We start from the raw sequence: 12,995 nt of genomic DNA, 5'->3' as shown, positions 1-12,995 counted from the left end.
TAGATATCCAACATGAACTAAGCCACTTTCTCCATCGGCTCCCAGTCACAGGCAGCAGGCGACGCGGCACTGCTGGTCTCCCGAGAAAGGCCTACGTACTCACACAGCATCGGCGACACGACGGTGCGTGCACTTTCAGCTCGCGCTCGGTATGCGCTGTAAGAGGCTCGGCTGGCAGATCTGCAAGGTTGACTGCAGGTTGGCAGGACGAGGCGGCGGCGCTAGCATGCGGGATCACCAAAAGGACCACAACTGGCCAAGCCGGCTGCAGGGGTTGACTGTTGAGCAGGCTGCCTCGTCCGGGGAGGACCATGCGACGCCTGCAGAATGTGAGGCTGCTTTCCCCCTTTTCATCTGCACTCATCAATGACTTTGGAGCCAGTGCATTCTTGGTGGGGCTGGACGCCTAACCAGCCGAGTGCGACCCATTGCCGTCTTCATGGGAGTCAGGATTTCTTGACACTGGCGGGCGACTTGTTGCTTCTCTAACCACATGAGACACTTGATGCAAACTCCTGCTGATGATTCGCATCTCTTCCCAACAAATGGGCGCTCACTAATGCGCTTTCTAAGTTCCGCGATTCCTGTCAACACCGATCCCAGCACGTGCTTGACCACAACCCGTCCATGGATCACTCATCCTATACCCACAATGATGGTCCCTCGAGGATGCTGGTGCCCGAAACTGCCCAGCATGATGATGACCTCTTGAACACGGTTCTGGACATTCCCATTGATAAAAATCGTATTGTCACACGAGCTCCCGCAGAGCCTTTCCGCCTCACGTTTCTGGATGCGACCTGTCTCGTGATAAACCGGACAATAGGTTCGCAACATTTGCCACTGATACATGGTCTCGAGGAGTGAGTCGCTGACGACATGCTCCAGGAACTGGCATTTTTAGTGGTCCTCAGGAGGTGATGAAGGGCTGTCGCAGCCCTGGCATCGCCATCCTCATGTGGTGTCTCGGATGTGCATACGGCCTGGTGGGGTCACACGTCTACGTTGAGTACGGGCTCAATGTGCCCCGCTATGTCGTCAACGGAGTCGAGCAATCGGTCCCACGGTCTGGAGGAGAGCTCCACTATCTCCAATATGTGTTCCAGTGGCCGCGATACCGCAAAGGAACGATCATGCTGAGCGGCGTCATGTTTGGCATTTGCTTCATCTGCGTCGGCAACATGGCCAGCAACTGCATCGACTGCGCGCTGCGCATCCTCCAAGCAGCCAATCCCGAGAAATCCGCCCTGGATCTCAGCAAGGGCAGCGTGTATGGCATCGCCATTGCAATTGCAACGATTACCTGTTTCATCCACGCCTTCTCTCGACGCGGTGGAATTGTCCTCAACAACGTCCTTGCTTTTGTCAAGGTCTTTTTAATGATTTCCATGATCATTTCAACCTGGGTGGTTGCCGGTGGGTGGTCAGGGATATGGGGCTACCGCCGGAATCACATGAATGATGACCTCGATAAGGAGGTTCTTGAGTCTGACAGTGGTGCGAGCGGATACGGACAGGCGTTTATCACCGTTGGTAAGCCACGACACACACTCTCGCAAGGGAATATAAAAACCTGACAAAACATAGTCTTCGCATATTTTGGATTCTATCAACCCAACTACGTGAGTTGCTTACAACGGCACCCAGTCAAGCTGAGATGTAGCTGACCAAGTTTGACAGGTCTTGGGTGAGACACAGAACCCACGGAGGAATCTACCGAGATCTGTTTGGTGGGGCATGGGCATCATATCCGTGCTCTATATAGCTGTCAATATTTGCTATGTAAGTTCCGCTAGGTCGACCATACTCAGTTCACGTGTTCGTGGCTAATCGAGGTGCCGCATAGATGATCATCGTCCCGGCCAGCGCACAGATTCACAACAACGTAGCTCAGGAGTTCTTCCGACGAATATTCGACAATGACAGACAAGCCAACCGGACATTGAATGCATTTCTCGCCATCTCGTCTTTCGGGAACATTGTGGTCTGGACATTTACCGCCGCTCGAATGAAGCAGGAGATCGCAAAGCAGTGCTTCATCCCCTTTGCTGGATTCTTCGCCAAGAACAAAGACTTCAGCCTCGGAAGGTTTCTGGTGTGGCTCGAAAGCGGGGGCAGGCATCCGCATGGCCGAAGGATCACGTTCCTGAACCCACAGAATCACAGGGAGAAGACGCCCGTTGGGGCCCTCGTGCTCCACCTCGCAACGTGCATCGCTCTCCTCATGGCAACATACGGTGCCTCGGTAAACAACGCCTACATAATCTTATCGAAACTCTTCACTTACATCCTCGCTGGCTGGTTTGGGAGCTTCCTAGCGATTGGTATCCTGATTCTTCATTTTCATGGCCCGCCCACGACGCAGCCAATTCAGACACCGAACTACAACCAGGTCCCAGAGCAAGAGCCGGTCCAAAAGAGCTGGAGTCAAATGATCAAAGGGACAGTAAATCCAAAGGTGGGAATTGTCTGTGCGATTCTGTATCTTATTGGCAACATGTTCCTGGTCACGATGACATGGGTCCCCCCCACACGATCGTGGGTCTCAGAGGGGACTTCATGGTACGTCGTCCCACTCGCGGCATGGAGCGTGCTTGCCTTCTCGGCACTGTGGTTCGTTGGATTTTACGGTATAGCCGCATTCCGCAGTCGCATAGGCCGCAAGAAGTTCGTCTACATGACCGAACCTGAGTTTGAGTCTGCCTTGAGGAGCAGAGAGGTCGTGGAACTCGACGATGCGTCTAGACGGCACCGTGGCGGCCTGATCCTCTGTCACGAAACCATTTACAAGGGATGGCAGGGCACGGAGACAAAGGATTTGGAGACACCGGCCGTGGGTGATAGACACGGGTCCATTGCACTGGGACGGCGGCTACCGAGCCACGATGGCGGGCAAGGAATGTCAGGCGCCGGCCTCGAAGGTACTGATTTTGACAGGAGTTAACTTCCCCTGGAAGATGAACTTCGACAATGTTTCAGCGAGATTATATAGTGACATGCCATACCAAACCTCCATGGCCTGTTGCTTCCATGTTCCATTCATGGCCCTTCCAGCACTAGTTACATGCTTTGGGCGAGGTCCCGGGGATCAGTGGCAAGGTGGACGGCTAGGTCGCGCGACCACACCCGCATGGCTCACCCGGCTTACCTAGAGTCGCGCGATTGGCCGGAGCGCCGGAGCTACTGGCGCATCTGCCACGGAGTCCCGTCGCGGCTTACTTCAGAACCCTGAGGCTTGTTTTAATCCAGTGCACTTCATAAGTGGCCATGCCAGGCGCAGCGTATGAAGCGACAGCTCGACATGGTAGATGGACATTGGTAAATTGTGCTTGACGATTTGCGGTCAGCGAGGCCCACCGAAAGGGCGAGGCGCAACAAATGCCAGGAGTGGCGAGAGTGGGTTGCCCGTGCTGCCGGCCGGGTATGGCGGGGTAACTCGCATTTTGTGTCCACCAGCGACGGGCGATTTTTGTCCTGGCGATCCCCTCCAGACACTGGACACAGTACACGACAACTGTGCCACGATGGCAGCTCAAGTTCCCACGGAGGCTCTCAAGGAGCTCAAAGGTGCGCTTCTGGTTGCTCCGAAATTGGTGATTGCACGGGTGCGATACTGACTGTCGCAGTGGCCGAGGCCAATGGCAAGGGCGCGAAGCCTGAGCCCGCCGCCGACGAGGACCACGGCGACGATTCTGACGACGATGCCGAAGACAATGCGGCCGCCGACGGCGCCGTGACCGGCGCGGCCAAGAAGAAGAAGAAGAGAAAGCCCAAGAAGAAGAAGAAGAACCCCACGGCCCAGTCCGAGCCGCCCCGCGTAAAGGTCAGCCAGCTGTTCCCCAACGGCAACTACCCCAAGGGCGAGGAGGTCGAGTACAAGGACGAGAATCGCTACCGCACGACGAGCGAGGAGAAGCGACACCTCGATAACATGAACACCGATTTCCTGACCGACTACCGCGAGGCCGCCGAGATCCATCGTCAGGTGCGCCAGTATGCACAAAAGGTGGTGCGACCGGGCCAGACGCTCACCGAGATCGCCGAGACCATCGAGGACGGCGTGCGTGCCCTGACGGGCCACGATGGCCTTTCCGAGGGAGACGCCATGAAGGCCGGCATGGGCTTCCCCTGCGGTCTGAGTCTGAACCACTGCGCGGCTCACTACACGCCCAACGCGGGCAACAAGATGGTACTGCAGCAGGAGGACGTCATGAAGGTCGATTTCGGCGTCCACGTCAACGGTCGTATCGTCGACTCTGCCTTCACCATGGCTTTTGAGTCCAAGTACGACAACCTGCTGCAGGCAGTCAAGGAGGCCACCAATGCGGGCATCCGCGAGGCGGGCATCGACGCCCGCGTCGGCGAGATTGGCGGCGTCATCCAGGAGACGATGGAGAGCTTCGAGGTCGAGATTGACGGCACCACGTACCCCGTCAAGAGCATCCGCAACCTGACGGGCCACACGATTCTGCCCTACAGCATCCACGGCACCAAGGCGGTGCCGATTGTCAAGAGCAACGACCAAACCAAGATGGAGGAGGGCGATGTATTTGCCATTGAGACGTTTGGCAGCACGGGCAACGGCTACGTCCGTGACGACATGGAGGTGTCGCATTACGCCAAGAACACCGATGTGCAGCACGTCGACCTGCGCCTCAGCTCGGCCAAGTCGCTGCTCAGTGTCATCAACAAGAACTTTGGCACCCTGCCGTTCTGCCGCCGCTACCTGGACCGCTTGGGCCAGGAGAAGTACCTGCTGGGGGTGAGCATCTCTTGACCTTCGCAAACAACGTCTGGTTCACCGCCGCTAACCCGGAGCAGTTGAACAGCCTGGTGAACAGCGGCATCGTCGAGGCGTACCCGCCGTTGTGCGACAAGAAGGGCTCGTACACGGCCCAGTTTGAGCACGTAAGTGTACCTCCCCGGAACGCGTGTGGTCTACGCAGCGCAGCTAACAACGTGTAGACGATCCTGATCCGACCGACCGTGAAGGAGGTCATCAGCCGTGGCGACGACTACTAGACAAGACTCTGAAAACGACAATCTGTTTCATAGGGTAGTCGCTGCGTCGAGGAGACGTGAATATACGGCCGAGCCATGACGGTATCGATTAAAGTGTTTCAGTGGTGGCTACCTGCGCTCGCTTGATGTTTACCACCATTCGAGGGTAAATATGTGTCGATGCGTCCAGGCAGGGAGCCCTGTGTTTAAGTAACTTGGTCTGACGTAGTCGTACTTGGCGGCCAAAGCGGAACGCCGCGAATCACAACTCTCTCTGTTGAATCAACCACCTGTTCACTGCTCCGCGTCTGAGCATCCCTATGAAGCGATATGGGCTCTACCTCATCGCCCGAAGCCTTACTTGCTTTACTTGCCTTGCTTGCCTCCATGCCTGAGCCTCAGACCAATACTGGAGCCTGAGCTCCACGCACGAGGCGATATGGATCGATCGAGCGGCAATATAGCCAACAGCCGTGCCTCGATCTCTGGCAGAGAAGCAACTAGATCTACGGGGACAGAATACAGGCACGTTACAGGCCCAGGAAGCTTGTCGCCACCACCCGCGAACCCCGACCCCCCCCTCTCCTCCGCCGACCCCGAGCGGCTCCGGGGCCGGTCACGGCGACGCCTATTGGTCACGCCCGCGCGGGCGAATCAGGGCTGTCAAAAATTTCATCCCGCTCCCGGTGCTTTCTCGCCAGCAGGCACGGGGGTAACCGCATCGGGTAACCGCTTGACCCGATGCGGCATGGCGTCAGGCCTCGCCACTCCGAAAAAAAACCACACGCGCTCCGAAGGCACGCCGAGCCTCTCACATGCAGCGCCCTTGTGCCCTCCTTTAAAAAACCTCACGTCCACAATCGCCGCGCGGAGCTGAGGCTTGGTTCCACATCCCTTCAACCCCGTCGTCGACCATCGACCTGCTACACTCAGCGACCTTTTTTCTTCTTTCCTCAGCGAGCTGTGTGTTTTTCAAAGATTCACGACCCTCATCGTCACGTCGACACCGCAGCGGATTGAACACGCCGCTCTCTGAGCAGGCCCAATCTCGAAACGCGTTTGCCCCCGACAGTCATACCTCAGCTCGGCCCGAGGTTTCGAACGAGCAAACAATCCACAAACCAAACACCCACCACAACACCCACCCAGACCACATCATCCAAGATGAAGGTCTTCTCCAACAGCGTCACCTACAACTACTCGTGGGAAGAGGTCTCGACGGCCAACTGGCGCAAGTACGGCCCCTGGAACAACAAGTCGGAGCACGTCATCGCCGTCGACACCCTCTCCCGCAGCGTCGACCCCTCGACCGGCATCCTGCGGACGGAGCGCCTCATCACATGCAAGCAGTCGGCGCCCGAGTGGCTCAAGACCATCATGGGCACAACCATGGAGGTCAGCCACGTCTACGAGGCGTCGTACGTCGACCCGGCCGCGCGCACCGTCACCATGGTTAGCCAGAACCTGACGTGGAGCAACCTCGTCAACGTCCAGGAGGAGGTCGTCTACCGGCCACTGGGCGAGCACCAGACCCAGTTCGCCCAGAGCGCGCGCATCACCGCCCTCTGCGGCGGCTGGCAGCGCATCAAGAACAGCATCGAGGACACCCTCGTCAACCGCTTCCGCGAGAACGCCATCAAGGGTCGCGAGGGCTTCGAGCGCGTCCTCGAGATGAGCCGCCAGGTCTTTGCCGAGGAGAAGGAGAGGCAGCGCATGGCCGCTGCGCTGTAATCGCGCATCTACCCGACTCCACCCACCACGATCCGCGCAGGCTCGCTCGTCAGTCCTGCACAAGGACACGACCAGCACCACCACGCGCAGCACATTCATCTCCACACCGTGTACAACAGGCGGGGATTTCCTTCTCCATCTTCTTTGTTGGCGTTGAAAGAAGCGCTGGATTTTTTTTCCTTTCCATTTTTGAGCATTTGCATAGGCGAGGCGTTTTGGGGGACACAAAAACATGGGCAGTGATTTTTCGGCAGCGGGATCACGGGGAGACGCATTAGATACCCGGACGGCCAGCCAGAGCAGACTTTGTCTTGCTCCGAGACGCTGCAAAGAGCGGGGTTCACGCATAGACGATTAGACAACCTAGACTAATTGACGAAAGCAAAATATTTTCTCGCAAACTCCTCTATTGCTTCGTGGTATAGCTGCTTGATCTGTTATCTCCCTACTGAGCGAATATCCACGTCTCGTGCCTTATCGCCTCTTTGGTACTGCCTACTCCGCCGGCCTTTTTTTTTTCCCTCTCTCTCTCTCTTCTTTCCCCTCTTGTGACTCTGCTCCCGCCCGTCACGGTCCACTATTTGCGGAGTCGTCGAGTGTATAAGCGGGGCGGCGCCATTGTATTTTTCGGCCTTCTCGCGGCTGGCCGGCCGCGAAGGTATTAGTGTCCGTCCATGTCAAAGATAAGGAAGGGCCCGCGACGGGTTCCCGGGCGGCAATTCGCCCTGGTCCCTCGGCTGAGAGGGGGAGAGGGAGAGGGGCAGGCGCGGCGCGGCGCTTCACCAGGCACTTGGGCCGCGGGCAGCCGCGCTCGGATGTCCGCGACACCGCATGAAGCATATTCGTCGTCAAGCATGAAAAGGTAGGGTGCCGCGCCATGGCCGATATCGTACGCTGGTATGCCCAGAACGCGCGTAGATTTACCCACGCAAAGTTTGATACCGGGGAGGAATGCGATACAATGTCGTAATGCCACGCAGCACGAATCATGTGACAGTATCGCTGAACGAGCCGGGGACTTTGCGCTTGGCAGCAGGCTCTCGCAGTCATGCGACAGGCAGTATCTAGAGTTCTTCAGGCGAAAGGTCTTCCACGGCGCACGAGTAATTCGCGGGGATGCGCGAGTAATTTGAAGTCATGTCTCATTGTTTGACATATGTAACGCCGCCGCATCGGACGGCGCGAAAAATGCACCCCGCGACTATATCCACCCCTCTCTCTAAAACAGCCAGGAAATGAACCGGTTGTAGAACTTGGCCCAGCCCGTCGCGTTCGCGTCCTTCTCCGCCTTGTGCTCCAAGAAGAGAGCCTCCTCGTTGTCGATGATTTCCTTGCCCGTGTAGAAGTCGGCCTCCTCGGGCTTGACCGCGCGGCTCTTGGTCGCAATCATGTGGCCGAAGATGAGAATCAGGTAGATGGGGATGCCCAGGTAGCCCGTGATGAACTCCTTGTAGTCAAAGGTGATGCCGTCGTGGTGCACGAAGACATTGAAGTTCTTGGTCAAGGCGATGAGGCAGCAGAAGAAGAGCGCGATGTAGGTGCCGATGAGGCCCTGCGGGGCGACGTACGGCATGGCGCTGTTGGGGATGTTCTGCGCGCGGCGGGCCTTGAGGAAGTGGATGTATGTGACGAGCAGGGAGATCCACGACAGGATACCGAAGATGGTCGTCAGGTTGACAAAGTACGAGAAGATCTTCTTGGAGTCGTCCGACACAACCATGAAGGCCAGGCAGGCGAAGGCCGTGCACACGAAGAGCGCAGGGTACGGCACGCCGCGACGGTCGGTGCGGCGGAAGATGGCGGGAGCGGAGCGGTCACTAGCAAGGCCATAGAGCGTACGGCTGGCAATGTAGAGATCCGAGTTGGCGGCGGAGAAGACGAAGATGAGGATACAGGCGTTGATGATGTGTGGCAGCACCTGGATACCGGCGAGAACCGCAGCGACGACAAAGGGACTGGCGTTGGCCGAGGTGTCCTTCTTGTTGGCAAAAGCGAGTTCCTTGGAGTTGTAGGGGACGATCATGCCGACGAGCAGGACGCTGAGGCAGTAGAAGAAGAGGATACGGAAGAAGGTGAGCTTGATGGCCTTGGGGATGCTGCGGCGCGGGTTCTGCGCCTCGGCGGCCGTGACACCGACCAGTTCGGTACCGAGATAGGCGAAGGTGGCGTTGACCATGACGGACCAGAAGCCGACGAACTTGGCCGTCGATCCCGTGCCGTAGAGCGGCGCAAAGGCGCCGGGGTCGCTCCAGTAGCGGAAGCCGGGGGCATCGTGGCTAGGGCCGCCGCCGCAAGCAATGATGAGGGAGAAGAGGATGATGCCAATGACGACAATCACCTTGAACGACGAGAGCCAGAATTCGAACTCGCCGAAAAACTTGATGCCGCCGATGTAGTTGATGCAGAAGATGATGACGAGTAGGATAGCTACCCATACGCCGGGGTTCACCTTCTCGCGCGGGACCCAGAACTGGAGGACGAGCGAGGCGGCGGTAAGCTGGTTGGGCGTGACGATGATGTACTTGAGCCAGTATCTGGGAACATTTGTCAGTTTCCAATTCTCATCTTTTTTCCCTTGTCGCTTCCAACAGGTCACAACTTACGTCCAACCAAGAGCAAAGCCAAGAGATGGGTGGCAGTAGCGCGTGGCGTAACCGGTGAAGCCAGAAGACATGGGCAGCCAGGCGGCCATCTCACCGAGACCAGCCATAATCATGAAGACGAGCATGCCAACAAAGGTATAAGAGATGAACAGCGAGCCGGGGCCGGCCTGGGCGAGGGCCTTGCCGGTACCGATAATGAGACCTGTGCCGAGAGCGCCGCCAATGGCAATCATAGTAATGTGGCGCGCCTTTAGGCCGCGGTGCAGCGACGTCTCGGGCGACGTCTCGATACCGCGGATGTCGACATTTTCGTAGGGGTCCTTGCCGTGGACGGAGCCGCCCTTCTCAGGGTCGGACGCCCTGGGGACATGGCGGGCGTGGATGCCTTCCGAGTCCATGTTGAACAGAACTCGAGCCTGGCTTGCGTATGCGATCTCAACTGGAATCCCAGCTCTCTTCCTCGAGTCAAGGGAAGTGTTGAATCCCGGTCGACAGACAGCTCGTCGCGAAGACGGTGTTCCTTTTCAGTCGGCGGTGGGAGCGATGCAGAAATCAAGCCGACGTAATGACTGGCGTGGCTTGTGAGCTCTCAGACCAGCGACTGTTCATCCACCGGATGGTTGACACAGAGTTGCGACGTTGGCACTCGCGCGCGACGTCTGAGAGTATCTGCAGGAGCCAGGCTGGAGATGGGCAAGACTCTTCCGCCCGGGTGGTTTCACGAGCGGATCGTCGGTGCTATATACCTGTACCGTCCCAGCAGGAGCCGGCCCTCCCCGTTTATGCTCGCTCACCACGCTGGGGCAACCCTCCGTGGTGCTTGCCCGGTCACCGGGCGGCCAGCCTCGTTCGGGACGAAAGGCGACCCAGTGTGTGGCACACTAGGAGGAACGCCCCGTGGGGGCCGCCATCCTGGGCCTTGCCCTCTTGTTTCCTTCTTGGCCATCACACCACGGGCGCGATAGAGGGAGCGGGGATCGGGGTCGCCGCACAGCACGGGCCAGGGCAGCGCAACAGCCAGTGCGATTCTCTGTGGCTGGCTTCTTGCAGGCTGCAGCCCAGGGAGCGAAGAAGCACCACTTCGGAAGCTGATTGCATCACGACGTCCCCTCATAGGCCCAACGTGACCGACAAGGGGGGCGGGGAGAAAAACAAGCGAGTTGGGCCCCAGTCCAACGAAGAGCGCGGCCTCATCACCTAAAACGACGCCAGCGGCAATTGGACGCCATCTGTGTGGGGAAGCTGGCAGGGAAGGAGATATGGTTCCTTCTTCGCCAGATTGTGCCCTGCTTGGCGGTTGTCAGTGGCTTGGAGGCTTATCGGTGAAGGATTCGCCGAGGTGGTGTGTCCCCCCTCTGGGCGTGGCCCAACGTGGCCTTGGAGTCTCGCGTTCCCATTGCGGCTGGCCAAGACAGCGTTGGAGAAAGTCGACTCATCGCGCAGAGTTTATCCCCAAGTCCAAAGATAGAGGCATCTGTCGGTTCGTGTTCCGGAGGAGGGAGGTGTCAAGGCTGCCGCGTTGCAGCGAGTACGGAGTCCGGCCTCGGGCGCGGATTGCGACGTGGTCTGAGCTTCTGCTCAGTGCTCACGGTGAGGCAGGGATGGTCCAGGCCCTGGTCAATGCCCCGGACGCTGTTGGATGAGAAAGACACGGGTTGAACGGGAAGCGCATGGCAAGCAGTCATCTGGCAATGGTTCCCCCCTCCCATGCTCTCTTTGACGCACGGCTGACCCTCGGCTGCATCCAGCGCATCGTATCCTTGCCGCGGACCAGCCCTCTGAGAGGCGTGGCCCGTTCCAGGCGACACCATCGCGTTGCATGTCTTGCAGTAGCAGACGCCTCCAGGGAGCGAGCAGTTGTCAGATTTCGTCGCTTCGCGGCTGAATTCACCCGACCACCGTGCTCTCTGTTCCAGGCGAGTTCGCATCTGCCCTCGCCGGAAACAGTCCATCAGTTTCTGTGCTGACCTCACGACCTGGGAGGGAGAGGAGGGACGCCATCTAGTGGCTCGGCGCAACGGTGATCGCAGCCAACATGAATTTTATTCCACACGCGCCAGGCAGCAATCGGCGAGGAGTGCATGGCTGACACGACTCGCAGAGTGCCCGCATTTCTGTACCGACCAGGGCGCCGCAGCAGACTGCAGCCAGCCAGGCAAGCCAGGGTTGGTCCATCCCTCGTCAAGCGCGCGGGCAGATGGGGCGCGGAATGGTTCTAGAAAGGGCCCTCCGGGTGGAGCCCGCACACACCGGCGATGCTGCGCGTTTGGGGTGAAGAGTGCGATGAGAGGAGACGAGGCGTGGTGATCCTCGTGAGCTTGTTTCCACCTGCCGGCGCTGGATTGGCTCCCGCCCGTGGATTCGATGTGTCTTGTTTTTGATCCCTCCCTGCTAGCAAGCGTTTCCACAACCCGCCTCTGTGGACGTTTTCCAAGACGGCGATGGCACCTGCGCGCCTTCGCTCCGGGGACCCAGGTCAAGCCGTCCGGTCCCCTTTCTCCCCACAGTCAGTCTGGCTTCCCCAGGTTGCCAGGCTCCGGTGGCACTCTGTTTTACGTACTGTTCCTCGGGATCATTGGCCTCAGCAGGCTTGGCTGACGGGAAAGACCGGCTTCGTGTTTTCCCCAGCCTGCGATGCCTGTCCAGCACGTTTGGACCGCCCCAACGTTGCGGAGAACTTGTGCTTGCCAAGGCGCGTTCCCCAGGAAATGCGACATTTAACGTGATCCGTGCCTTCTCGTGGGCCTCCAACACAGGAAGATAACGCTCCTTGGCGTCCTGCCGCGTCACCGCAGGCGTAGGTCGCAGCAGACAAGTGACGGCGGCGGCGGCGGGTGGTCGAGTCGAGCACGGATGGGTGAGGCCGCCTGAGTGGGAAAGCTCGGATCGACTGCCTCTGGCCTCAGAACAGCCACACTTTGTTTGCCGGTTCCGGTCAAGCTTAACGTCAAGGTTGTTGGCGGGAGCAGCGTGGACGCCGCTGGGAAAATTCTTAGCGCCGCCAATCTCACTGCGGCCGGGTGCTGCCTCTTTTGCCAGCCTGGGCCTGGGCTTGGGCCGAGGAAGGTGTGGTGCGACGCTCGCTGGTAGCGCGCCTGCCATTTTCCCCCGCTGCAACCCGGCGGGGAAGGAGCGGCCGCCCACAGCTACGAGGTACGTACCTAACGTGCAGCACCACTCAAGGAGTACGTCCTTTCAACTCTGACCTGCCGATTGACGATCAGCCGCGACTTCAGCCGGAAAGACGCGAACAAACCCTCCCATTGACCATCGCGACTTTCGCCCAGACAGCGCCAACGTTGCCAGGCACGCAACACCAATGTCGTCGTGCGGTGGCCTGCACGCCCAGATCTTATTCCCGTCACGGGCGCGATCTCAGCTGCCGGGCGCCCGCCTTGGCCAGGGTCTTGGGCTGGCAGACGTCCAATGCGAAGGGCCCGCCGAGGCGCCACAGCGCGGCATCCGACTGCCGCCTCCGATATACTGGGGCGCGCGCCCTCTGCGTCGCGATCCAAGGGCGCAAAGCACATACGGGCGACACGGGACATTACAAATGATTTCGAGATAAATGGACAGCCGCCCCGCTGCCCGGGCAGGGCTCCAGCGATGGCTCTTGCAGCCGTGGCACTTCACGTGGCCATGAGCGCATCATTCGAACCG

General features: G+C 58.8%; 4 protein-coding genes across 4 annotated transcripts; 3 read left to right on the top strand and 1 right to left on the bottom strand.

Annotated features, from left to right (window-relative positions):
* Nucleotides 1-956: 956 nt before the first annotated feature.
* PLICBS_002023 (uncharacterized protein) lies at nucleotides 957-2,944 on the top strand (the record flags this gene model as incomplete). The annotated part of the gene is made up of 4 exons (XM_065599940.1): nucleotides 957-1,533; nucleotides 1,588-1,622; nucleotides 1,681-1,782; nucleotides 1,847-2,944. The coding sequence occupies 4 exons, from the start codon at nucleotides 957-959 to the stop codon at nucleotides 2,942-2,944; spliced, it is 1,812 nt and encodes a 603-aa protein (XP_065456012.1).
* Nucleotides 2,945-3,524: 580 nt separating this feature from the next.
* Nucleotides 3,525-5,022, top strand: PLICBS_002022 (methionine aminopeptidase 2; the record flags this gene model as incomplete). Its single annotated transcript, XM_018321643.2, has 4 exons — nucleotides 3,525-3,567; nucleotides 3,627-4,762; nucleotides 4,822-4,908; nucleotides 4,966-5,022. The coding sequence occupies 4 exons, from the start codon at nucleotides 3,525-3,527 to the stop codon at nucleotides 5,020-5,022; spliced, it is 1,323 nt and encodes a 440-aa protein (XP_018179122.2).
* Nucleotides 5,023-6,165: 1,143 nt separating this feature from the next.
* Nucleotides 6,166-6,732, top strand: PLICBS_002021 (uncharacterized protein; the record flags this gene model as incomplete). The annotated part of the gene is made up of 1 exon (XM_018321642.2): nucleotides 6,166-6,732. One exon carries the CDS (start codon nucleotides 6,166-6,168, stop codon nucleotides 6,730-6,732), a length of 567 nt encoding a protein of 188 aa, XP_018179121.1.
* A 1,219-nt stretch (nucleotides 6,733-7,951) lies between these two features.
* On the bottom strand, nucleotides 7,952-9,733 carry PLICBS_002020 (uncharacterized protein; the record flags this gene model as incomplete). The annotated part of the gene is made up of 2 exons (XM_018321640.2): nucleotides 7,952-9,266; nucleotides 9,336-9,733. 2 exons carry the CDS (start codon nucleotides 9,731-9,733, stop codon nucleotides 7,952-7,954), a joined length of 1,713 nt encoding a protein of 570 aa, XP_018179119.1.
* Nucleotides 9,734-12,995: the final 3,262 nt, after the last annotated feature.

The sequence above is a fragment of the Purpureocillium lilacinum genome (genome assembly GCF_023168085.1).
Source record: "Purpureocillium lilacinum CBS 284.36 DNA, scaffold_2, whole genome shotgun sequence".
NCBI lineage: Eukaryota > Fungi > Ascomycota > Sordariomycetes > Hypocreales > Ophiocordycipitaceae > Purpureocillium > Purpureocillium lilacinum.
This window is presented reverse-complemented; position numbering and strand designations above follow the sequence as displayed.